At 38.3% G+C, this 26858-nt stretch overlaps 2 protein-coding genes across 5 annotated transcripts; one reads left to right on the forward strand and one right to left on the reverse strand.

The window, feature by feature from the left end:
- Nucleotides 1–118: 118 nt before the first annotated feature.
- On the reverse strand, nucleotides 119–16243 carry ankrd13c (ankyrin repeat domain 13C). The gene is made up of 13 exons (XM_077606464.1): nucleotides 15572–16243; nucleotides 12123–12164; nucleotides 8671–8775; nucleotides 6443–6528; nucleotides 5676–5721; nucleotides 5286–5352; nucleotides 4763–4907; nucleotides 4432–4563; nucleotides 4125–4286; nucleotides 3232–3311; nucleotides 2899–2997; nucleotides 2352–2452; nucleotides 119–1785 (listed from the first exon to the last, which is right to left on the reverse strand). Exons 1-13 carry the CDS (start codon nucleotides 15948–15950, stop codon nucleotides 1655–1657), a joined length of 1575 nt encoding a protein of 524 aa, XP_077462590.1. The 5' UTR covers nucleotides 15951–16243; the 3' UTR covers nucleotides 119–1654.
- A 605-nt stretch (nucleotides 16244–16848) lies between these two features.
- LOC144078424 (cystathionine gamma-lyase-like) lies at nucleotides 16849–25583 on the forward strand. Of its 4 annotated transcripts, XR_013301201.1 has the most exons (14): nucleotides 16849–17185; nucleotides 18699–18780; nucleotides 18865–18960; nucleotides 19027–19136; nucleotides 19390–19524; nucleotides 19614–19671; nucleotides 20931–21008; nucleotides 21465–21617; nucleotides 21838–21959; nucleotides 22103–22155; nucleotides 22461–22602; nucleotides 23273–23344; nucleotides 24641–25074; nucleotides 25254–25583. XR_013301201.1 is itself a non-coding variant. In XM_077606475.1 (13 exons), exons 1-13 carry the CDS (start codon nucleotides 17003–17005, stop codon nucleotides 24656–24658), a joined length of 1302 nt encoding a protein of 433 aa, XP_077462601.1. In that variant the 5' UTR covers nucleotides 16849–17002; the 3' UTR covers nucleotides 24659–25146. The 4 variants fall into 4 exon arrangements, 2 of the variants coding, with proteins under 2 accessions (XP_077462601.1, XP_077462602.1); XM_077606475.1 differs by lacking the exon at nucleotides 25254–25583 and having other exon boundaries at nucleotides 24641–25146; XR_013301202.1 differs by lacking the exon at nucleotides 25254–25583 and having other exon boundaries at nucleotides 16851–17185; nucleotides 23249–23344; nucleotides 24641–25146.
- Nucleotides 25584–26858: the final 1275 nt, after the last annotated feature.

The following is a 26858-nucleotide window of genomic DNA, read 5'->3' on the forward strand; positions in this document are numbered from 1 at the left end:
GGATGTTTTCCAAAGAAAATAAAATTGGAGCAAACCCTTCACCAAATAGTCAGGTATTTGTGTGTAATCCCCAGTTGTTTCAATTATTTTTTTCAAAAGAGTAGAATTAAAAACAAACTTTCTTTAAAAACATTTATATTCAAAAATAGCAACTTCCACCATGTTAGAATCCAATATAATGTTGGATTGTCATGTCAAATAAAATGGGAATGAAATGCACAATTTTTGATTTGAGACATGAGTACTGTTATACACATAACCAGAAGGAACAGTGATTGAGAGAGCGCTCACATGTACAAATTGTGCAGAAGAAAGTCTTTTGTGTCTAAAAAAAATCCTTCATTCCACAAAACACACACAGATTATACAATCCCAGTTTTGAACTTTATAATAATTGTGACAAAAACAGTGACTATGTGGTACCATAGAAACCTGCATTTACTATTGCCTCAGAATAAGAAGTGAGGATTTAGGAACTGGAAGCAAAAAGCTGCAGCAAATGTTACAAGTGCAGAAAGATTTTGTGAATTCTATCAAAACTGATTACTGGTCAACAAATCCCGCGAACAGTAGGCCAACAAGGCTTTCCCAAAAATTGACATCATTTCCAATATCCTAGCCCTTTAAAAAACAAACAAACAATGAAATAGGTTTCACAATAAAACTAAAAAGCAATATGCTGTACAGCATGTAATCAATTCGCAAAATTGTCAGTTGTGACACTTCTTCCTTTAGTTTCTTTATATTTTTTGTGCTTTGTCCACCTCTTTTCTTGAAGGATTTCCACCAAAAATTCACATCTTTTTTTCATCATATCCTAACACAAAAATATTTTAGCTTTAGGACAATGCCACTTTTTTCTATCCAGAAAAACAATGGAAAACATTAAGCCTACATTAAAGAAGCCCTTGGTTTTTACGTACCACGTTCAAATGTGACATTCTTTGGGCAACAACTCGCGTCTTTTACAAATACAATGAAATGATGTCAAATTTTGGGAGGGAATCCTGTCCAACAAATAATTTTTCACGAGTGTGAGCGCGTCTGTGGAACTGTTAAATACATACAAAACGGCCAACTGTAAGAAATCTAAGAGATGTATTCACCTATGTACATGAAACCATTGTATCTCCTTTAAAAAAAAATTCAGTGTTTCAAAAGAGCTTGCTTAACAAAAAGGCTCTTACAAACTTATAGACGCAACACTTGTTTCTATACGAAGCAGTCCTGTATGGCTTATGTTTTTGTCATAGATGGGAATTGGGAATGGCATTAAAAAAAACAAAAATCAACGGAATTGTGTTACAGTGGGGTAGTACCAAAGCGATTAGATGCATTGCATGATCCTGCTTGGATCTGCTGCAAAATGTGCTTTTTTTCCCACACTAGAAGAAAACTGTTCTTCCAAATTCCAAGAACACGAGAACATTAAACACAGAATAATTTTTCAAACAAAAAGATTGTAACAATTATGTTGCATTGGATCGGGTTTAATCTGCCTTACCTGGCGGAAACATGGCTTTCAATACTGTCTTTATCATCATCCAAGCTGCTATTTTTTTCGCTGATGTTGTCCCAATTTGAGCTAAGGGGGCAGTTTGTGTTTTTGTAGTGTAAGGTTACCTCGTAAACATTCACTTTGTTTAAGTGTGCGTTAAAGGTCCGGAAAGCGGGTGGGGTCCTCTTTGTACTCGCCGGGAATAGTAAAAATGCTTTCATCGAAGCTGTCGTGGCGAAATTCATGGAAAGTCACGGTGGCTGTGATAGTGGGAAAGACTGGGATGTCTGAAAGAAAAAAACATTCGAAAATTTGGTACTGCTTTAGTTTTTAGAATAGAATGTCAGTATTGTAAGGTTGTCAAATGTCGAGTGACTTCTTAGCTCTCCCTTCCGTCAAACAATGTTTACAGTTTTTGGACAATAGCATGACCAAAAACAAACAACTAGTTCACTAGTATTAGTTCAGCTCGCTGAACTGGCTCCATCCACAGACAGTGTATCCATATAATTGTTTTAAACTGATCACTGCTAACCAATGAGCTCACACCGGAAGGAACAGCTAATCATCTGTTACATGAAAGCAAAATACCAAACTATATTGAATTTAATTAGGTTATTACTATAGGTTTTATAAAGTAGACTACTAGACAGTACTGTTTTCTTAGTGGCAACACATTATAATACAATACAATATAATAATAGTTTTTGGGATAATGGGACCGATTCTCATTTCCATTCATTTCAACTGCGAAAAAAGGATTCAATGTTATTTTGTTGAGGGAAAAGTATTATTAACATGGTATTGTATATGTTGGTTTTTGTTTTTTGTTTTAGTAAAATGTTTTTCTCACCGAGTTTTACAGGAAATCCAGGAGGGAGCTTCATTTGCACAAACTCCCGGAGTTTATTAAAGTGCTTGAAGGGCGCAATTACCTCCAGAACATTCAACAACCTGAAGGCAAGAAAAAGCCTGTGTCAGATGTTGCAACCAAACCACTTGCAACAAAGTGCATGTCATCAGTCACCTGATGAATGCTTTCTCAGGTAAACATACCATTTATTGGTTATATAAACACAAGGCATGATCGTCATTTTCAGATTCACAAATCAACCTGATATCAAGCCACACCCATTTAAAGTTCACAAGATAACTTCACACGTAAACTGCACTTGGGTTATAAACCGGAGGTGTCCCTATTGTATTACGCGATACTTACACCCAAAAACATGCATCTTATTATCCGGTAAAAATCCAGAAATAATCCGCACTGGACTAGAAAGCGCAGGCTTCAATGTGGTTGAAAATAATAGTGTCGTAAAGTCAGAAAAATACAGGAATCGACACGTCAACGTTGCTGTGAGATTATTTTGAGGGATGTGTGGGGGGCGATCACTTACGACTCGATGCTCAGGGGGAACTCTTGACTCATGGCTATAGTGGCCTTGAAGTTTTTCTTGCTTTCTTTACAGAGCAGCTCTCTGCCTAGATGAGGAGCTCTAAGCCAAGATGAAAAACAAAACACACAAATTTTATGGGGTTAGTTTCACTAGAAGCAAAAGCCTCTCAGTAAGTGAGTCGAGCTGAAGTCCATTATGTGCTTGGTGCCCTTCCTTTAATGCTTACTGGTACTCTTCCAAATTTGCAGGTGTAGCCAAAAACTGTATGACTAATGAAATTTCTATTTTTCCCTAAAAGCTTTAAAGTGGTTGCCTGTCTGGAAAGACACTTACTTTCCATTGTCAGCAGTGATGTACTCTTCCCAGGATATGCTGTTGGCTGATGGAGGAGTTAGAGATTGTCTCCTCATGGGCTGATCAACGTGCAGGTGGACACAGGGAAGAATAATCATATTACTTGTCAGATAACTACTGAATGGAGAGTGAAAACAAGAACTTAGCTTTATTGTATGTTTGTAAACAAATGGCAAATCAGGAAACGGGTAACATAAATATTTTTTCCACATACATGCACCACTAGATGGGACTGTGGAGCATAAATGCAAAATTTAGAACGAAAGCTGCAAGTATGAAGGTTGTTTTGTTTGAAATGTATGCCTGGCGTTTTAAGGCTGGACCGGTTGGGCCACAATGAAGCGAGACACACCTTTTCTACGGACAAAAATATCACTCCTAGTAAGGAGGCTTCTATGACTGCCACAAAAAAACCCTGTTCATACTGCAAGTATGAAATACAATAAATACTGTCCAGTTATAGGGTTACTGATCAGTGTTAATTTTGGTGTTATCGCCTCCAGTAAATGTTCACAATGGTGAAATCCAGGTTGGCCAATTATATTAATGGGTGAAGTATTGCCAAATTACTGACAATTGTTTGATGATTGGACTCTAATGTGAAGAGATTTCCCCCCAAATTTCCAAAAGAATAGCGTATCACAGACACAGAGTGTCAAAAAGCTGCTTTTTTTGCCTGGACCCATCTTTTAGTTTTCTAAATTCTTGGTGCTTACATCTCAAAGTGAAGCAATCTTTTCAACCAGTATTTGCATTTTGACAAACCTCATGCTTAGGAAAAAATGTCTCGAAAAATCATACACTAAAAACATAGTATAAATTGTAGATAGTGTTGTTAAAAGTGGTGATTTCCTCCTGAAGACATGACTCACCTCAAAGTTTTGCTCAATGAGGTTCCCTCCTTTGCTCAGACTCTCCATGATGGCTTTGTTCCTTAAGATGTCCTCCTCGCTCAAATGCTCTCGCCTTTTCTTGGACTCCAGCACCAGACCGTTCACAGAGTAAAAGTCTGCCAGGAAATTTCCAACACGCTCCTGGAGATGGAAAAATGATCGAATCAACGGGAAGGAAGGTCTGTTTTGTTCTCCTAAAAAAATGAGATGCCCATTGTGAAATTTTGAAATATCCCTCATATAATCTAAAAAATGTCCATCAAAGACGTTGACAGCTCGGACCGACCGTCTTGTCTTCTCTGAAGAGCCATCCGGTCTGTGCTCTGGAGAAGGTGATGGACTTGGTGGAGAGTGTGGCTGAGTACACATCACTGCTCATGAGAATGTCCACTTCCTCCTCTGTCTCCATCTCAGACTCCTGTGGGAGCAAAACCACAACAGTCAACAAAAGCATTTGGATAATGTGTCTTGTAATGAACCTCACTCAACCCATTGTAATCAAAGTGTTGGGTCTTTATGTTGTGCACTTTTAAATCATATGAATTTCTTGCAAAGACTATATTTAGGTTCTAATCAACATTGGAAGCTTTTAGTTAGATTTCAAATGCCTTGCTAACCTCATGGTGTATCCGCTGGTACACTTTCTGCTCATTGTCCAGCACCACAAAAGACTCCGAAGGCACGGCATTGCCATTGAAGATGAAACTAAGGTCCCCTCGCTGACACTTCATATCTGTGAAGTCTATCAAAGTGGTGTCCAGTCTATAGACATGTAAAGAAGACTAGTGAATCAAACAAGAAAAACTACATCTGGTCCTTTTACAAGACTTACAAACTGAAATCTCAAAGTAAAAATGTGATTAATAATTATGTTTTCATCATCTTTAGGGTATGTCTTCACCCTCATATCAAAACATCCAGGAACATCTCTACGGAATACAACCATGCATGCATGCCACACCCAAACGACACACAAATTCAGAGACTAAAAAGCTCTGTGTAAAAATATGGATATTTATTAATATATTTAAATCAGGTCTAGAACATTACCTCAATATTATTTGTTGCACATGGTAAAGAATGGATTTTCTATTGGTATTTCTTCTACTGCAATTGTTTACATTGGCTGACATGACTTGCCTAATGTTGAGTCCCTGTTTGTAGATCTTACAAGCATCAGAAGGTAGAATTCTGGAGAGCAGAGGCACTGCAACATGAAAGATGAACAGATGTTTAAAACAATACAACAAGTTGTAGGTGGGGAGAATACATTTAAAAGGCAAAAGAAGATAACTATTGAATGCTGAAATAGCAAATATACCAACAACATTAAGTAACCCAGAGTGGTAAAAATGTTGACTGTTTGGCACCCTAGGCACAAAACATCTGAATTTTGATGCATTATTTTACATTTTTACAACCACTTTGTCCTTCGTTGCGGTGACCTATATTTCTGTGCAGTAAGGTTTACAACAAGGGAAACAAATCCTAACTGCTAAAGGTCATCTCGAGTCTAGTTTCTAGACTCACCCCAACTTTGAAAGTCCCAGTGAAGCTCCAAGTAAAAGTCACCAAGCTAAAAAAATAAAAATAAAAAACATGTCAAAATGTGTTAGTTGAAAAGGCAATAAACATAAACAATTATAATAAAACTAATTTCGATATAATCTATGTATATTTGGGATACTAAATAGTCTTTGCTGGGAGGGCACACAGTTTGAAATAAATAACAACAGCAACAAAAAACCTCTGAAGCAGAAATTAGGTGGCCGAAAGGGGCAAAATTGCCTCATCTTGAACTCATCCTCAGCGCCCTCTGGTCCATGATAACCAACACATCTGTATTATTACACTTTTTAAAATGATAAGACAAGTCAAATTGAAGCAATGTTCGCCATAAACTGACGATAAGACCCGAGGAAATTACAAAATTGAGATCTCATATTTGGCCATCTGGTACCATCTCCCTCTAGGGGGTCCAGTATTACACATCTGATCTGGAAATCACCAGAGGAATACACGTGTCATTAAGCCACTTATAAACTCATATTACTAGATGCATGATACAAATCTCTTCATGGAGGCGGATTGGCCTGCATGCATAATGAAAAACAATTCATACTAACAGCGACAACAATGATAGATTAGTCCGTTAAACTGCTTCAATTTTCCATATATTGATTCCGTAGCACGTAGGCCACATGGTAGTTAATTTAACTAATTGCTACAAGTAAAAATAAGGCTCTGAAGGAGAGGGAAGGAACATGAGTACAAATGAATAATTAAGTAATACGTACCTCTTTCAGTGCATTTAACAACTTTGGTCTTTTGTCCTCTACACTCTCTCTGGACTGTTGCTTCAGCTTTCTCAGCAGTGCAGTTACTAAAATGATTTCGGAAAAACAAAAACAATTTAATAAATAGAAGCATAAGTCCCATTCATCACTAAAAGTGGGAATTCTTAGATAAACAATAGTGGGAGCAATGGAGAACATTCTTTTTAATTAATTCAAGAAGAAAAGAAGCATGGCTCCAAAATTTTGGGTCCCAATGTACAGCACGTCCCCGTGAGTTAAGAAAATTCATAATACAGTCAGCAAACATCGTTCAATCGCCTGACAAAACATTAAAATACAAAAGTAAATAATTATGGAGCTTCAGCACGATGCACGCATGGTCATAATGATTTATCAAGTTACAAGCGTTTGCGGGAAATTTGCAGCACCAGAGATTTTTTTATGCAACGTCCATTTTATGAGGGCATATTTGCCAATGTTTACGTTTAAGAATAAGACTAGGGAGGTCGAGTGTTTAAAAGTAAGAAACTGAAATAAATTATAATTGAATAAAACCATTTCAATTAACCGAGCACCTTTCCCACAAGTTTTCTTTGTTTATTAAGCTTTGAATTTCCACGACGTACATAGAAGATTTCAAGTTCAGATTCCAGATTGAGGATAAATCTATCAAGTGTCAACAACCATCATTGGTAATTAGAGCCTGTCACTCTCGAGTAGAAGCATTTCCTCACGACTTAAACAGCAACGCCTGTCTGCCTTGAACGTGCTCAAACTGAAAGCAAAACAACTTTGAAAGAAAGCAAATCAGGACATAAGCTGACATGCACCCGGAACTTAAACTCAAGACAATACTTGTTTACGAGGCGTACTTGAATTTCACGCTGAATGGAAACAAGAAAAAGTCAGCTGAAACATTAGTGAGATCCATCATAATGTAGGTCACAAAGACTGGTTAAAAATAACTCCACACAACAAGAGCTTTGATAAAACGTCTTAGAATAAGAATAGCCTGAGATTACAGTTTGAATGCAGCCTGCTACTAGCAGGTCAGCATGACGTAGTGTTTACAAAGTGTGGCGGGCCTAGACAAACATTTTTTTTCCTCGATCCAGCTTTTGAAGCAGAATGCTGTCTCAATACTGCCGTAACTTGATTTCTGCAAAGGGAAAAGTCATTTTCCTTTTCTAGCTTTTCCATTTGATGTCACGGTGGAAGGAAAATGGAGAACAGTTGTGAGATGGCATGTCTCACAACCTTTTTTTGAGAGGAAAGGTGTCAGGAAACTTTCCCCAAAAGATACATCATCCCTAAAACACTCAAAACTGTCAAATGTGTTTAGATCTTGGCCAGGGCCTAGTATAGTATAGGATACTAGAATAGCAGCAGCAAATGCCAATTCACAAATTGATTGCCATGCCATCCCCTAAGCAATTATAATGCCAAATATTTTAAGGATAGGCAGATGACTATATTTCCATGTTCAGCTATGGAAACATGTTTTTGTTCAATCATCCATAATTAGTTTTCAGGACAAGAACAGGCTGAATAAACTGGTCAGGAGGGCCAGCTCTGTTCTGGGGTGTCCTTTGGACTGTGGGAGAGCGGAGGATGCTGTCCAGGATGATGTCCATCATGGACAGCACCTCCCACCCCCTGCATGAGTCTGTGGAGTCCCTCCAAAGCTCTTTCAGCAATAGACTGCTGCACCCTCATTGCAAGAAGGAGCGCTTCCGCAGATCCTTCCTCCCATCAGCTGTCAGGCTCTTTAACAAAACAAATGGCTGAGTGTTAAGACCTACCGTATGCATGCATGTACATCTAAGTGTATGTATATATGTGCTTATATATATATATATATATATATATATATATATATATATATATGTATGTGTATGCACACATATGTGTATATGTATATGTATATATATATATATATATATATATATATATATAGAGAGAGAGAGAGAGAGAGAGAGAGAGAGATTTCAGCAACACGCTTATTTATTTATTTATGTATTTATTGACTTACTTATTACCTATCTATTTATGTCTAAAATACCTTTCCTATTTCTACATCCTCACCCTATTGCTACTGTGACAACGAAATTTCCCGAATACGGGATAAATAAAGTTATCCAATCCAATTTATCCTTCAAGGTCACGTGAGTCAGAAGATACCCTGACTGACTGTGTGAAAGTTATTTTTTATACAGTCTGATACTTACTCATCTGTCTGTTTCCATAACTAATAGCCTCTGCAAGGGGACTCCATCCCTGAGCATTCTTCACTTTTACTGATGCATTATGGGCCAGCAACAGATGGGCACATTCTGCAGGAGGAAAAGAATCAGGACTCAAGTACGCATTGCTTTGCTGAAATTAAAGAAATGCAATAAAGAAATCTGATTTTCAACAAAACAACAGTCATTAGTAGTGGAGTTTGGAGACGCAATCCACTTCTTTAATCTTTTTTGTGCCCCTTAATTTCTCCAGAAGTAATGCAATCGCACTTTTTTTCTCTTTCCCAACTAGGTACTCGGCTGCAAATGTAGCATGCATTACCTGGAAATATCTTTCCACGTGACTCTTTTTGTTATTTGACAACTTCTCGCTACAAAGCGAACATTCAGGCAATCCTTCCGCATTGGTAAGGTAAGAACATATGCATTATAGAAAGGGAGTAGGTTGACAAAGCCTCGTACCACTCAATGGTTGGGCCAGCATTACTAAGAACTACAATACAGAATTTTTGCTACCAGTCGGTGAGTGGCCTATGAAAAAAAAAAAACAACTGCAAAATAAAGCAAGCCTGTTATATGGCTGACAATTTTATTATTATGACAACCCATTAAAATCTTAGTGGTGTTTGGAACACAAAAGAACAATGCAGTGCAATCATCAGGTAAACACACAACAGAGTCTTCATTTGATGAGGCAAAACTGAATCTCTAAAGATACTTTGCCACCTTAGGAAATGAAGACTGAGACAGATAAAGACGCCACATATGTGGCTGTGCAATAAGTGCTGCATCAGTAAACTACTGTTACGCACCATTGTCTAACAGCAGACTTGTCAATCCCACTGATGACACCATTGAGAGCAGGATAGTACTGTGATAAGTACTTCATCAACTGTCTATGTTTTATAGATTAGTAAAAAGACTGAGTGTTCATGCATTTTTTATGGTGGTTATGGGGGAGGGGGGCTTACATTATGATGTACAGTGGTACCTTGTGATACAACATGCTCGTGTTACGATGAAAATTTCGATCGAATAATTCGCTCGCGATACAATTAAAATTTTGAGATGCGACGAAGCCAGGTGGCCATGACATGAGAGGCTGTTTATCATTGTAGCGCACTGTCTTTTTTGCCTCATCTCTTTCGTGTATAACTACTATATCTACGAGGACTGAACGATTTATTCAGACTAGTTTCGACCAGGAAACGCACAACGCGCATGCGCGGGCAAAAAGAGGGCTTTCTGGGTAATGAAGTATACTCGTGCACACAACACCAATAGCCAATGACACCCTTTCTCAGAATAAAACTTCATTACCCACAATCAATACGTGGGAAGCTCAGCTATTGCATTTCCTGTGATTCTTTCAAAGGAAAGAAGGTCCCGCGATCGTTCTCTAAAGACTATTTCTCATTGGCAAGTGGTCGTGCGTTATCCTATTGTGAGGACATTTGTGTGCATCATTTTTGGAATATTTTGAAGGCAATACAACAGCAAACAGTCCATCGATAGCGAACGTGAGGGTGGAGGCGTGGCAAACCCGGCAAATTTGTTGAATCAGTACAAACGAGACTGAAAGAATAAAATTTAAGAATCCACTCATTATCATCCCAGTATAATGCCTTAAAAATGTGTGTTACTTGATCATTCTCCAGTAAATCTATTTGAAATCAAATTTAAGGTACAGTCAAAGGCTCCAAAAGACTTACTCCGCCTATCGATCAATTCGGGTGGTCTCTATTTAATGGAATTAGAAAGCACTGCAGTGCTGCCAGAAAATCAGACTGCAGCTGCCACGGGGGTTTTATGCAGCAAGTAAAACATGAAACATCTGTGCCCTGTGCTGTGGTAGACATCTGCATTCGAGCTCACGGATGAAGCAGCTGATAACAGGCATTTACTGCTCAGAAAACACACGTGCACTCTGACGTAAGCCTCATATTCCTGGGAGCTTTTCACCTACATATGCTATCCGATGATTGTGTAATGAAAACATTTGGTCGACACATTTTATATAACCCCTAGGAGCCATTTTTTTTATCGCCCTAAGTTGCCTAACTGCTAGTTTTTACTGACAGAGCTGACGCGCAAAAATTTGAATTAGATTATTAGCGGACACAGAACAAAGTCACCATGGTTGTCCGTCTCCTTGTGCCCTGCGATCGGCTGGCCACCGATTCGGGGTGTCCCCCGCCTCTGGCCTGGAGACAGCTGGGATTGGCTCCAGCACCCCCCGTGACCCTAATGAGGATAAAGTGGTTCAGAAGATGAGATGTGAACAAAGTCACATTGTTTTAACTAACTGGGTGGATTTATGCAGCTGGTACATTAGCAACCCACATTTGTATCACATTTGGTATGTTGCTACGAGCTGTGTATAATTTAAATAATAAATGTCCAACATGATGATGGCCCACTGGCACAGATTATTACATATTCCGTCTGTGGCACAAAAAAATGCCGAAAGATTAAATTAGCGACATCATGACAGCCTGTTGCCGCAGTTAGTGATATATATTAAAATTAGCTCGGGTCTACTGGGACATTTTAAATATTGTAACATGAAAACAAAATTTTAAATCATTACAAATACAGCTAAAATAAAAAAGAAAAGTGGCATATCTATGCAAAATCATATTAGCTGCTCTTTTATTTATTTTCTTTCTTTTGGCTTTTACGATCACAGAATGTAGCCATTCATCTTAGGGGGGACATAAGCACTTACTGAGTGCTTTTGGTCATTGGTTTTAAAATATTAATCCATGGGTTTTTAGGTATTAAAGATACTCGGACAGCTGACCACACAAACAAAACCTTTGCAGCACCAACAAGACAGCCACACCCCAATTACTATATGATGTCATGCTGTAAGCCCCTGTCTAATGTGTGCATCCCGGGAGTGCATGCCAGCAGCTCAGGCAATGGAGTGACAATCTCATTAGTCCAATCAATTCCACAGCGTGCCATTCTACTCGGCTGCTTGAATTCTGCTCGAGCTGTGGTGGAAAAGTGGAATCAATTGCAAACTGTGCTGTGCTCCATTGGAAGAACAAATGTGAAGTCAACATGCTTGACTTTGTTTTCTACTGCTGTAAAAAAGGGAGGATGCGTTTTCCAACAGCATGTTCCACAGCCTACTCGCACAATCAAAAGGCCAGTTAATTAATATTTTACACTCCTACTTTCAGTCCAGCATCATCAAGTCAACTGAAATCAGAAATCCTATCAATTTTAAACTAGAATCTTCATAGACCATAACATATTAATTATGTATATCAAAATTAATCATATTCTGCCATGGGGTGTTTTGAACATAAACATGCACTAAATTCTAGATTTATGTTACCTGCTGTGGAAAAAAATGCTATTTCACTGGATTGTTTCGTGTGTGAACATCTCAAAGGACAACCTGAACACTAAACGTAGCACCTCACCTTTGTGTCCCATCATGACAGCCAAATGCAATGGTGTGTTCCCTGGAAAAGAGAGAAGGCAAAATGTATTGAGTTTTGAAAATGCAGAATATATAATAAAGGTAGATATGTAAAGCACACACATACTGTTGTAACAGAGTAAAACAATGCATTGCCCACTACTAAACTTAGAAGGAGTTAAGATGTAAAAGTACTGCATAGCGTGTTTAAGATCAAGGAAATTGATTGCTGAACTTGACTAGAAAAGAGAAAATGCAATTTCCGGACACATTTTGTGGGCACGCTTAGCAATAAGGGTCACTTTATTTAGATTTTTGATAACTTCATATTACATTTGTGGCATTTTGTGTCATTTCGTTAACTCATTTGTTGACATTGACAGTGCCAGACATTGTTTATTTGCCCCTCCAAATCAAAAGAATTAGACGTCTAGCCCCGTCAATGGCTACAAAAGATTAGCATTCATATCCAGTCCTCCTAGTGCAAATGAAATTGACAGATATTGATGTCAATAGCCCGAAATTGGTTAATTTTTCTTCCTAATATTAGGGTACTTAGAGGTTAGTTAGTATTATGTAATATTTTAGTGTGACCGTAATTTTTTGGCTAACTCTCTATACAACTTTCGTGCACCCTGATTTCCTGAAATGTTAGATGGGTAAATTATGTGAAAATGATTAAAAAATGTAGATTTTGATATTTGAACATGTAAATGTATTCGCCATGAATGAAATGAATGGGACTTTTTGTTCGAATTGTAAATGTGAGAGGTCAAATGTAAGTAGGAGCCTACATCGTGTGAATTTGGGGAACTTTTGGGAGTTGGAATGATGAGAATCAGTCGTGAGTGGCCTGTGCATGGTGCCAAAAAGTGGACAAAGAAAAGGAATTTTCTACGTGGGGAGTTTTGGAAAAGAAAGCACCCTCACAAACTAAACACCAAAGTGTAAAGGGTTCATCCTTCAAAATGCCTTCTTGAAAATAAGCATTTGTGAATCCCTGGGGCAAAACCAAGCAGCACTCTCCAAAGCTTTTCATTTTGGATTAACAGGCAAACACATTCACAGTAAGTAGTTTCTCTTGGGCAGGCACCCGAGTGTGGGTGGAAAATAAAAGTAGAAGAACTTGTCATTCCAGTAATATGATGATAAAAAGGAAAGATGTGCAAACCGATGAGCACAGGCATTACCTAAGGCACTTTACGTGTTTAGAAATTGTAAACACCTCTTAATCACTCATTTCATAAATAGCGGTTTGGGCTAAACATGTTAGAGTGAGAGACTTTATGCTTCCACTTGTGGCAACATTATGAGAATGGTTCCACTATGATTGAAAAAGCAATGTCACATTCACAATTAGTTGAAATTCTTTTGTTTAATTTATTGAATAATTGCACCATTCCTATTACTCATTACAGAAATACTGTATGTAATCTCAGAACTATAACATGTTGTGTAACAGTCATCGATCAATATTTCTATAGGGCTTGTCCCCTTTAGGGTTGTATGTAACTGGATCCTATTCCAGCAGACTTTGGTTGAGAGGTGAAAAGCACCCTACAATGGCAATGTTTTGCCACATTCTTTCAGCATGAGAATAATCTTTAGATTCGATTAGATTAACCTTTATTCATCCCGTATTCGGGAAATTCAGTTTGTAGCAAGCACAGACACAGGAAAAGACAATGTAGACCTAGATAAAAACTGAAATCACACACAGGCAGCTCTATTAGTAGGAGCATCTCTTGTACTACAGAAAAAAATAGCCACTGTATTATTTGAACATGAGCTCAAAGCTCTCTATGATTTAAACAAGTACATCACTTGACTGCCATCCCACATGCATATGAATATGTATGAAATATTCTTGTTTCAATTAGTTTGTGACATATTTTTCTTACAATTGGCCAGGTTTTTGAGCAGACAAACTATAAGAGCATTTTAGCCCTTTTTTGATCCGTTTTAAGGGGTCTATCAGCGAGCGTAGTGGTCTTTGAATGAGCCTAAGGCAGGTTGGAATATAATTTGAAGGCAAGCCTCTTTATAAAAAAACTTTTAATTTTTTTTTACTGTGCAATGTGAACTAGAGCAGAGTCCATCTGAAACAGAGAACGCCTGGTTTCCCTAAATCACATCACTGCAAGTACGATTGTCCAAATTGTCTCTGTAATATAAAGAATACAGATTTGAAAGGAATTCTGAGGAAGTTCTTACCCTGAATTTAATGTTTCTCTATTTCCTTGACTAAACTGACTAAACTAAGATGTAATGTTTAGGAAATGTGATGGCACTTCATAATGTGAGGGAAGTGTGGGGTTTCAGCTCAATTTCAGTGGAATCTGAGCTTGACTCGCTGGCACACGTATAGAAAAAAATAAATACAGCTGACCGCTGCTTATACTGTGATCTGTGACTAAAGGACAGGCCACATTCCAGTACAGACAAGGGCGTGTTTGGTCGGAAATCCTGTTTTTATTTGAGTAGACTTTTCTCTGCCAATTGGTGCTGTCATGTGTAATTTCCACAAGTCTGCAGGGCTATTTCAAACCAAAAACACGAGCACGAAGTTGATGAGATTCCCATATACTGATATTTTTCTACAGAACCTAGATCTAGTTATCTCCGCCTTTAGGTGAAACCAACGTAAGGCGTATGTCTGTCTGTATAATTATGTTTGAAATAACTCAAGCACGAATAAAGGGATTATATTCAAATTTGCAATGGGCATAACGGGCTTTGGACTTCTTGTGTGGTGTTTGCATGTTGGCCCCATGCCTGTCTGGGTTTTCTTCAGGTACTCTAGCTTCCTCCCACAACCCCAAAACGTGGATGAAAGGCTGAGTGGACACTGAATTTCCCTTGGATGTGTGTGTTAGTACGAATGGTTGATTGTCTAAACAAATTCGCAGCAATTGGTTAATAACCAGTCTGCAACCTGTCTATGGTAGTAAGGTGGAGTACACTCTTAAAATACCCCAAGTAAAATATTATGTTTTGTCATTGAAATGATATTTGTGGTCTTAGATGTTACTATGTAGATTTTTCATTATTCAAGCATCACTCATTGCTAGGCTCCCCAAGTAATATTTACTGAATTTACTATATACTATACTACATACTATATACTAAACTATATAATAGTTACTACATTTTAATATAACTTAATTTGAAGATTCTAATGACATGATGTTAAAAAATGTATAGATTGAAAGAGGGCATAGTGGGTAAGTTTCTGTTTTAATGTAATCTTGTCTATGTTCATTCACAAAATAACTTACATGCTTTCTTTCTTGTATATTTATGAATTAGCAATGGTTTACATTTAAAGTGCATTTGACCGAATAGTATGGTAATAGAAAGTGAGCACGCCATACTAAAACAGCTTGAATCCATTTATTTAGGATAGTTAAATAGTAATTATGTGGATTGTGTCAATCAGCAAACACTTACCATGAATGTCTTTCTGGGATATGTTTTGGGTCCGAATAAGCGACGAAAGTTGTCGTACATCTCCTTGAAACACACATTCGTGGACGGGGAAGTCTTGTCCACTTCGGATGATGGGGTTTTTGTTGTTGTCGTCAACGACATCGGCTGAAGACGTCGTGTTGTTGACACTGGCGTGTTGGTTCAGTTTCTGGTGTTGATGCTGCGTGGACACTGACTTGACCAACTTGTGATTGCTAAAGATACGACTCGCCCTACTCTTGTTGTTGGTCTTGGATGAGCTGAACGTCCCTGTTGCTGCCTCTTCGTCAGGTTCTAGGAGGTCGTCGTCCTGACCGGCTCGGTGGTCCTTGCGCAGGGATCGGATCTTCTCTCCGGTCATTTTTTTCAAGAGCAGACAGACGTGAGGAGAGTAGAGGGTGACGAAGACCCTCCGGGCCAACTGATGCGGTTAGCCAGCTGGAAGTATTCAAGCAACCAATTTGAAGAAGATAGCATGAAAGAATATTTAAAAGAGGGGCTTTGCTTGACGAGCAAAACGCCCAAAACTCCTTTTTTGGTGGTTGGTCCGGAGAGGGAAAACAAAAAAAGAAGCTCGTTATCCTCCCATCGCTGCTGTCAGCACAACATGAGCGCCTCTCGGTGTTTTCGCTTGGTGTCTTCCGCCTCGAGTTATCGCGAGAGTTCTCAATGTGAGATTACGTACGAGCGATGGCAAGCACCAAAACAAAGTGCCAAATAAAACACTATTCGACTGACTAATAATGTATTGAAAGTGTATTTAGTTTGATTGCATGCAATGTTTTACATGTAAAATGTATTAATTCTATTTTTTTGTTTATACATTTTTCATGTGTGGACTAAAGTCAAGTCTAGTATCCAGTTACTCAGTTTCTCAGACCATTATGACAAAATGAAGTTGTTTAAAAATCTGTTGAAATTTGAGAAATATATGTAATAATATTATATAGTTAATATATAATATCGTTTATTCAACGTATACACGCTCTGTTGACGAAGAACTTATGCTCTCTACTGGGTAATGATGAAAGTGCAAAGCCAAACATTACATTTTTAAAGAGATTGTTTAAGTCATTTAAATAATTTAAAAAATAAACACACTATACTCATAAATCGCATATACTATATCCGTAAAACTTAAAATGTATGATTGAATCATATCGAAACTGATCGCTGATGAATCTGATTCAAAAGACGGAGAAGTTACATCAGCGATCAGTTCCGGTTCTGTGCGCAACAGTGTGGGAGGTCGGGTGCTTTACACCAATCGACGCTTCAGGTTCGAAAATAATAGACGCTGATTGGCTGATATTAACGGTCGAATCTGTGGACATAAAAGGGATTTTCTTCCTGCGATTGTGCTGTCATTTCCAGTTGACGGAATTCTGGTCTTTAGTAGTGCAACGCGGATCAATGGAGAAGGACGTTCAAGGGGATCGGAGTGACATGTTTGCCGGCTTCGCCACGCCATTCAAGTCGTTCGCCACCGACGCTATCCACGTCGGTCAGGAACCGGAGCAATGGAAATCCATGGCCGTGGTGCCGCTGATATCACTTTCGACCACGTTCAAACAGAGCCAGCCTGGAAAGCACGCTGTGAGCACTACCTTACCCATCCTTTGTGAATTACCACGAGGTTACTACTAATCGTAGTAAATACCATATTATAATGTTCCTATTTTTCTAGGTAGACCATCTTATCTTGTGGGAAATAACGAAATCAATAACAGAAGACTAAATCCTGGGTTCTTTCTCACCTGCGTAACATACAGACTAATGCAATGTCTAAATGTTTTGTTTTGAGTCTGATTTTCTTTTTTTTTTCGGAGACAGCTATATTCTCTCCCAAATCCCTTACTTTGTGTGTCATTTTGGCCACCAATGAGTTGATGGAAAGGTTTTCGACTGGAGAAACTTTGAAGTTCCGAATTGGATCTCACTTGTGCTGGTTTACTGACCTTTGACATTGTTTTGTTGATTCTGGTATGCTTGACCCCACAAGCGTGCCCCTGTTTACAAGGGGCACACATCCTATAGACATAGTCAGAATGCCTATTATACAGCTTGTGAGATCATGGCTAAACTCTTTTGGCTGTTGGGTCTTTTTGCATGAATACAACTAAACTTGCTCTGCTTTTGCACATATGGTACGTTCACAGGAATGTTTACACTTTGCATCAAGGCAGTCCATGCTCCCTTTCCAGCAAACATTAACTGCTCAGACTTACATCCACATTTATAATGGTCTTCATCTGTTTTCACTTTAGGGACTTTTTTTTAAAAAAATCAGTTACCCAACTGTCGGTGGTTAAATGGGTAGCGCATTGGCCTCACAGCTCTGGGGTCGTGGGTTCGAATCAAGGTCGGTCCACCTGTGTGGAGTTTGCATGTTCTTCCCAGGCGTGCGTGCATTTTCTCTGGGTATTTCAGTTTCCTTCCACATTCCAACAGCCTGTACGGTAGACTGATTGGACACCCTAGTGAGGATAAAGTGGTTCAGAAAATGAATGAATGAATGAAAATTACAGTGTCGAAATATCTACATTTCTATGAAGATCAATGGACCAAAAAACATCAATTCATTATCTGTACCACTCATCTTCTCGCAGGGGGTGCTAGATTCTATACCTTCTGACTGTGGGCAGCCATTGCAGAGCACAAATAGACAAACAGCCGTCTACGCTCCCTGTCGCTCCTTCGGGCAGTTTAAAGTGCTCCCAGACATGCAGTTATTTGATGGGGAAATCATTATTAAACAAAAGAAAAAAACTTTTGCCTCATGCAAACATTGGAATGTTTTTGTTTTTCATTTTCAACAAAGATGTTTTTGTGCCATGAAAAATGTAGCGTGTTTTTGATTAGTGGTAAGGGTGCATCATGGTTCTACTTAAGAGAAAATCCAATGCCATGATCTAATACAGCAATTGATGTAATACCAGTGGTGTTAATAGTGAATTTAAAGGGATTGATCATTTAAGGACCATCGAGCAGACTGGTACGGAAGAAACAACCTTATCCGCTGAAAAACTGAGTTCAAATGCATGCTTTATTTGAAGCTGCTTTAATACAGGATTTTAAATGATTTATGTATCTATTTATTTTTATGCAGGGCTATGAATACAGCCGCAGCGGGAACCCCACAAGAGAATGCCTTGAGAAGGCTGTAGCAGCGCTGGATGGTGCAAAGTACAGTAAGTGTTACAATTTGTGCAACGTGTGGACTGTATTCAAGTAGCTTTTTAAGATCTGATCTGCATTATTTTATTTTGTTTCAGGCCTTGCTGTGGCTTCGGGGCTGGCTGCCACATTGACCATCACGCACCTGTTTAAATCCGATGATGAAATTGTCTGCATGGATGATGTGTATGGAGGTGAAAACTCGCTCACAGAATACTCTTCATTTTTGTGAGGTTGCTTACCTTTTATGAATTTGCAAGGTACAAACCGCTACTTCAAAAAAGTGGCGGCTGAATTTGGGCTAAAGATCACCCGGGTCGATTGTACCAAACTAGAGTTAGTCAAGGCAGCTCTAACGCCCAAGACTAAAGTAAGTACTATTTCAGCACTTCTCACATCCAGCTATCTTTACAAGTTTTAGTTTGTTTACACAACTACATTATTTAACTAGCTGTCTTTTTGTTCAACACAACAATGTTACCTGACTCAAAGTCACAAAGAAAATATTTGCTGTTTTGTCATCGGTTACCCTTTGGCTATTCGCAACATCATATTAATAATTATGAATTGGTTTTGCAGCATGCATCAACCACATAATCATGTTGTCATTACTGCCTGTGCAGATGATTTGGATCGAGACACCCACTAACCCTACCATGAAGGTTGTCGACATTAGGGCCTGTTCCGACTTGGTGCACGATCACAATAAGGACATTGTGGTCGTGGTGGACAATACATTCATGTCTGCCTACTTTCAGGTATGACACACACATGCAGTTGACCCAATTCATGTTTGGAGTCAATTTGAAAAAGAGTAGATGATTTATTTGTTACTTTGTGTCATCAGCGTCCTTTGGCATTGGGAGCTGATATTTGCATGTACTCAGCCACCAAATATATGAATGGTAGGTGAGGTTTGTCTACTAGTACTTACTATTTACTCAAACAAGAGGCATTTGTCATTTTTGAAATGAATGGAAGGTTTGGTGCTGCTGTCTGCCATCCAAATGAAGGTCCTAACTTAGAAATGAAGTGAATTTGATTTGATAATTGTTAAATTGTAAACTTCAAGACCAACAGTTTTATAGAAACACTACTGTTGTAAACCTTTGACCGTGCAGGGGATTTAAAATGTCCTAAGTATTATATAACAGCAAAAATGTCATTCACCCTTCATGCTTCCATTATTGGATTGGATTGGATAACTTTATTCATCCCATATTTGGGAAATTTCATTGTGACAGTAGCAAGAAAAGGCAGAGTTATAAGTTAGACAGTACAGTCAAAGGCCGCAGAACAACAAAGCAAAAGCACAAAGTACAAAGTAAATCAAAGTAATGGGATCATTAAGAATCACCAAATCAAATCATTAAGACAGAAAAGCAGCAAAAACACAAAACGAGCAAGAGTGGGCGGAGCTACCGCCACCGGCTGCCACTTGAACGGTGTCATCTTGGTTTCGGTAGCAAAAACGGATACTCAAAAAGACGTAAAGTTGGACAAAAACAGGAACCACACACAGGAAGTCTTCCACAGGATAGGGAACTTCTGCAGACTGTGACCGAGGTAGAGAATATGCAGTCACTCTTCTAAGCTTATCCGCACAGTTCCTCAGTAGTCTGGAGCTGAAGAAAACAGCAGCAGGGCAGAACTCCTCGACTCCGTTGCTGGTGAGCGCCGACAGCTCTTCCATCTTATCCCACGATGGAGATGTTGGTCAGAAGCGTTGCCTCTTTTCTCGGCACTTTTGTCCAGCTCCGAAACCCCGGCGGCACCGAGGTGTTGCTCCTTCTGCTGCGTATTGTAACAGCTAGTCCCATGTGTGTGACAGCGTAGGCATGGCTGAATGGTTCCAAAAAAGAAGTAGCCAAAAGGAGCCAGGCTAACAGAACAAGGAAAGTTGTAAAAACATTAAAGTAAAAAGTATAAAGTACAAAGTAAAGTAAAAAGGAATGTATTAAGAAATATTAAAATGTAATTTAAAAAAGATAGAAGGGCTGTAAAACATGAAAAACATAAGAGTGTACAGAGCTACTGCCACTGGCTCCCGCGTGAACGGCACCATCTTGGCAACAACTCACATATTTGCTGAAGCTCTTGAATATTATTTAAACCAATCCACCGGTTTTTTTTTTTAAATTCATTTATTTATTATAATTGGCAGGTCACAGTGATGTCGTCATGGGGCTGATGTCAGTCAACAAAGAAAATCTGTATGACCGACTTAAGTTTCTACAGAATGGTGAGTGACAATAACATTTTCAATAGTGACGTCCCGAATACCTAAAACTGTGTTTACTCAGAGAGCGAACATTTCGTGTGGGCATTTTATGACTTTTCTTTGAAGTTGACGATTCCGAAAAATCTAGCAAACATCAACACGCATAACATGATCTAGTGAAACATTTGTGAAAAGCTGTCCTATTTTTTTTTCCACAGCAAAAGTCAATGTTCAAATGTTCCAAAAGTAAAGCCAGGATAGTGCTTATAAAATCAAAACATGGTATTCATTTACTTTTGTATTTGATGCGCTGTAGCCGTTTTGAGTGTAGCTGTGTGGTGAGAACACCATCGGAAACATCTGTCAGACATCAATAACAAAGGCAGTTTAACGATGAGGAAAAAATATTGTGCAACACATAACAGGCTTTGTGAATAGGGTTGTAAAAGTTTGTCCCTGCTTGTCTTTTCATTTCAGCTCTCGGTTGCGTACCATCACCTTTTGACTGCTACCTGGTCAACCGTGGACTGAAGACATTGCATCTGCGCATGGATTGCCACTTTAAGAACGCTTTGGCAGCGGCCAAGTTTTTAGAGGCAGATCCTAGAGTGGAGCGTGTTATCTACCCAGGTCGAGTAAAAACAGCAATGCCCTATGCAATGCAAATTTCTTAATGATTTTAGTAAGATTCATTCAAGGTTCGTTCGCATTTTCCTGGTCAAATTGAGAGAAATGAAAGATGATGATTCCTGCAGATGCAAAAAAAAAATGAAAAAAATGGCCATACATACATGTGTGGAAAATGAACCTACTATCCACTTAATTGACTGCCCTTCATCTTTTGCCCCAGGTCTACCCTCTCACCCACAGTATGAGGTTGTGAAAAAACAATGCACTGGATGTCCTGGAATGATCACCTTTTACATTAAAGGGAAACTTGAGCATGCCAACACCTTTCTCAAAAATCTCAAAGTAAGTTGTAATATTCTTTTCCCCTTGGCATCCCAGAGTTTCAGACAACACACACATTTGTCTGCTATGATATTTCAAGGATAATGTTAATTTTAAAATACTGATTTGTACATGTTTGTCTTGTGTGGTCTTTTTAAATGCAGTTGTTTGCTGTGGCCGAAAGTCTCGGTGGTTATGAAAGTTTAGCTGAGCATCCGTAAGTATTAAGCACATTATTTTTTGGCAAATATCTGTTCAAAGCTCAGGCCACTAAAACATACACGGTTGTAACGACAGGCAAATCGCCACGAGAGGGAAGCAGAGATTAATTAAAGTCAGTTTCAGGGTGTTGTCAGATACCTATTTTGTTCATTCAAAACAATTATTGACATGTAATTGTTGTACTTGATGTATGTACTGACTGAACATGTAATTCACCACGGTTTTATGTCTACCGATCCTGAAAAGTTCTATTGTAAATACTATATGCTCAAGTGACTGTTATCTTTTTTTTCAATGCAGGGCAATTATGACACATTCTTCTGTGCCTGAGGAGGAAAGGAACATCCTGGGTATTAGTGACACTCTGATTCGTCTTTCTGTGGGGCTGGAGGATGAGGCGGATATCATTGCAGATCTGGATCAAGCACTTGCTGCTGCTGTTGTAAGTCTAAATTGCACATTCTTAAAAGACCAATCTCTAGGTTTACCTTACCTTACCAACCCTTACTTTGATTTGCTGTTTTACTACAATTTCTCTTCTGACAGCTGGTACAGCACTCTAGAAAAGATGATAAAAATTGCTTATGGTAAATTTTTTATAGTTATGTCACATTTGGCAAATCAAGTGTTTGGGATAATTTTTATGGTTCAATTAAAAAATGAATATGCCAAGACGTCTTGAATTTTCATCATATAGTAGAGAGTGGACAGGACAATTGTACAGCATAGTTATACACGCCAAATAAATATATAGTATACAACCCATAGGAAATAAGGTTCTTTATATTCATTTGCTATTAATGGCTGCAAGTTGTATATTATTTTATTATTTTTATTCCCACAAATCATCAGGATTACTGTGTATTGAAGTACACAGTAATGATTGGGTTATGGATCCATATATTTTTATTCAAGCTTGTAAGCAATCTGCAAACATGGTGAGAATAAATTAGATTAAAAAGATCCTTTAAACGTGATTGTGTTGGGGGCTGTAGTCTATCAATGCAGCCCATAATATTACCGTCCATTATTAACCAGACTACTCTGTGTGCATACCACTCTTGGATTTGCAGTTTTGTGTATTTCAGCTTTCATCTTAATTTTTGCTGCAGAAAGACAACAAAGTCTTTCCAAGGCCAGCCGATGGCTCCTCCACAAGAGTCTTCCCAGAAACCTCTTCTCAGGTTCTGTGCTTGCTTTGATTCCCCCCACCCCCCAAGTTAACTGCAATGCAACCATTGCATTTTCATCCGATCCCTCCCCGTTTTTTGGAGGGGAGTGGGGAAGTACGGCGAAACCTCAAAAGCCCAACAAAATTGGTTTGAGTCCAGTCTCCCCCCAATCTCTTGTTGAAAATAGTTCATTAAGGGGGAAAATGTTCCAGGCACAAAAACACTGATGAATGACAAAATATTGACAGGTGTTGTCAATCATTCAAATGTAAATAAAGTTAACAACTCTCAATATTAATAGCCAAGTTCCTTGCAATTGGAATATTGCTACAGTTAAATACTATATGGTCTCGCTTCAAATAGAAGAAACTAACATTTACTGCAATTTATGAGTAATTGCTGTCCAAAAACCCATCAAAGTACAGAAAAAGTTTATCACTAAAATAAGGTGTCATAACTTCTCCCAGAATATGTTGGCCATTTTTGAAGTGGCACCACCTTTGGTGCCTTCCAATTTTGAATTTCATCTGTACTCTGAATAACCAACTTCACATCAAACCATTCGGATATGCTTGTGCAACATTTTCTCCGAAGGACACAATTTCTTGGATGGCTTTTGAAATTTTAAAGTACATTTCAGCTTCCTCAAAGTGCATTAATTGTCTTCAAGTGAGCTGACATTGACTCTTTTATCACCATTTCCCACTCGCTGCCACCCTGCCAGGAAGTAAAGCCCGTTTTCCCAATATTTCCCTTCTGACGTTCTAATCTATAAGACTTCTATGTCACTCTGCTGCTTTCCCCAGGACTCTGAATATCTGCTGATTCCTCCCTGCCCCATATCTTGGAAATGTCAATTCAATTGCCACGTCTGTCTTTTCTGAGAAAACACCTGTGATAAATTTAATCAGACAGCAGCTCCGATAAAAGAAGTCGAGCATACTCTTGTTTTGTTCTGAGTCACAGACTCTGCTGTTGGTTTATGACTTGGAGCTTTCAATTTGTGGCGGATGCCATACATAATCTAACTGTGGAGTGTCTGCTGTTTCAGTGAGTGGCTGACACTGTGGTGGCTGACTATTAATCTACATTTGATTCCAAAAAACACAGTGCCCCCCTCCTTAGCTCATCAAGAAAAGCCAGAAAGAAGCAATATAACGGTTCAAACTCTTTTGTGTGTGTTTGTGACAAATTCATCCTGGAACATCATCCTATTACCATCAGCTTATTAAAATGTCTGCCTGTTGCTTTCTAGATGTGTTTTATTAATGAGTCTTGACTTTAATCCTCCTGTATTATGTTTTATAGAATCCAACGAAGAACTGAAGATTCTGCTTGGCTGTGGAAGAGCTCTTAAAGTTGGGTGCTAAGATGCTCATTTAACTAGGCATATGTTATACCCTGTAATCACGCTGGGAACACGGAGAAATAATCACAATAGCGATTCGTTGTTGCTTCTTAAATCCAATGTTACTGATATATTATTATCAACACGCTAGAACAAAAAAAACATAATATACAATTACACCCATTTAAATATAATAGCAACACGTTAGAACACAAAGCATAATGTACAATTACACCCGTTCAGGTCGTAACAATGTGTTATAAAAAAGATATTATTTATCCGAGTTTACTTGGTTTTGTGTGTGTTGTGGAATGCTTCAAAAGGGCTGAATGATACAATCTTACGCCAGAAAGATTCAATAGTGTGTTGAACACATTATTCTGCATCTGCAGACGTACGTACATGTATCATACCTGTCAACCTCTGCCGATAACTGCCCTTATAAATGATTATGATTCCCCTTACAAACCCCCAAAAAAACTTACAAACACCGTACTCGTACGGTGTTTGTAAGTTTTTTTGGGGGGTTGTAAGGGGAATCATAATCATTTATAAGGGCAGTTATCGGCAGAGGTTGACAGGTATGATGTATCATTGAATTGCATTTCTTTAATTACTTTTTCTTATTCCGCTCTGAATGTAACACTGACAACACGTCTAATGCTATCATTACAACAAGAGTAGCACACATCTCCGTCTCTATTGTTAAGCACTTCATTGCAAAGTCTTTTTTTTTTAAATTTATAAAACATGTCCATAACCAAATCTATATGTACATACATTTTGAAACTTTGTAGGTGCAAGAATGACATGATTTATTTTTGATTTGATATGTTATATGAACAAGGAATAAATGGTACAAATTGGGATTTTTTTTGTCTTAATACATAATGCATACAATATTATGAGATTGCTGTCTTATTTTTACTCGAAAGCCCCACATAGAGAGAGAAAAAGAGAAATCTAAAATATATGAAAAATTCAATGCTTTTAGGGGGCTCGACTACAAAGAAGCTGATAAATTAGAGAATGTTCACAACCTAAATTAGCTATGCTAATGAGTCATGCATTAAAAAATAGTACTTCACAGTAACATTTGCTCACATAACTATGAAGATGCACATTAGCACCGACACTGCAACAGATGGTCCCCTTACTGATCTACCGTTATTGTAATTAACGGTTAAAGAGACTGATGATCAGCTGCTGTGGCCCTAATATGAGCTACTTTACCGCAAACACACATCAACTTATTACAAATAAGTCTTCAGTTGCCCCTTATCTTTGAGTTACATAATTTCGAGACGGTCATTAAAAATGTATACATGTTGATTCACTTACCCTAACTTAACCGTCTGTATACACAAATTATTCTTTTATTACATACAGTAAATGAATTGCAGTGATGAACATCTAGTATTTTAGCAATATGAATTTATTGTGACTGATTGTATTGATATTTCCCTGCCACATTGACCCCTTTAGTGACTTGTAATTAGCAATTTTGCGGCAGTTACATGTTCTCCCTGTAGCTTTCTGAACATTGATTCTTTGACCACAAGTGTGAAAAGGAGTGTCAATTATTGCCTGTCTAAAAGGTGAACAGTGATTGTAACCAGCGCAACAGTGAGAATGAGCAGTTTGGTAAATGGATAAATGGTTGTATAATATACGTTGCAGTGCAAAATAAGCATTAAATACAATGCACTCTCACTATATTCATATAATACACTAATGATGCCATCAAGTAAGTTTGAAATGCTCTACTATATAATGGACTTTCCAGATTCATCACTGATGAATAAAGTAGATTCATGTGCTCACCATCAAATATAAGGTAAGAGATGACATTTGTACCGTCCACTCTGGTTCGATGACAATTTTGGTGAGTTTGTTGAGGCAAGCTTACTGGCCAACTGCTCTAAAAACGACGGGGATGTTTAAAGTGTATGATAAGTGTTGCAATTAATTTAGAAAAAAATCCTGCCACAAATTCAAGACACATGGAAACTGTCCATTTGGGGTACAAATTTGCATAATTAGTGTGGTGTGTCAGCACTAACATTCTCTGTGGAAATTCTTACCTTTATGGTTTAATTTACTGAGAGCATAAGATGACATTGTAGATAAAAAAAACCTGAACCTGAAGATTTATATAGGCCAATATTTTATGAAATT

This window comes from Stigmatopora argus, chromosome 8 (genome assembly GCF_051989625.1).
Source record: "Stigmatopora argus isolate UIUO_Sarg chromosome 8, RoL_Sarg_1.0, whole genome shotgun sequence".
In the NCBI taxonomy this organism is placed as follows: Eukaryota; Metazoa; Chordata; class Actinopteri; order Syngnathiformes; family Syngnathidae; genus Stigmatopora; species Stigmatopora argus.

Bases quoted from the DNA above. Each gene is read 5' to 3' on its own strand.
- ankrd13c (XM_077606464.1), bottom strand. From the start codon at position 15,950: ATGACCGGAGAGAAGATCCGATCCCTGCGCAAGGACCACCGAGCCGGT. The intron at 12,165-15,571 runs GTAAGTGTTTGC...TCTCTTTTCCAG, and splicing joins ATCCCAGAAAGACATTCATG to GGAACACACCATTGCATTTG. The intron at 4,564-4,762 runs GTTAGCAAGGCA...TTGCTCCCACAG, and splicing joins ACCAGCGGATACACCATGAG to GAGTCTGAGATGGAGACAGA.
- LOC144078424 (XM_077606475.1), top strand. From the start codon at position 17,003: ATGGAGAAGGACGTTCAAGGGGATCGGAGTGACATGTTTGCCGGCTTC. The intron at 18,961-19,026 runs GTGAAAACTCGC...TGAATTTGCAAG, and splicing joins CATGGATGATGTGTATGGAG to GTACAAACCGCTACTTCAAA. The intron at 19,525-19,613 runs GTATGACACACA...TTGTGTCATCAG, and splicing joins TCATGTCTGCCTACTTTCAG to CGTCCTTTGGCATTGGGAGC.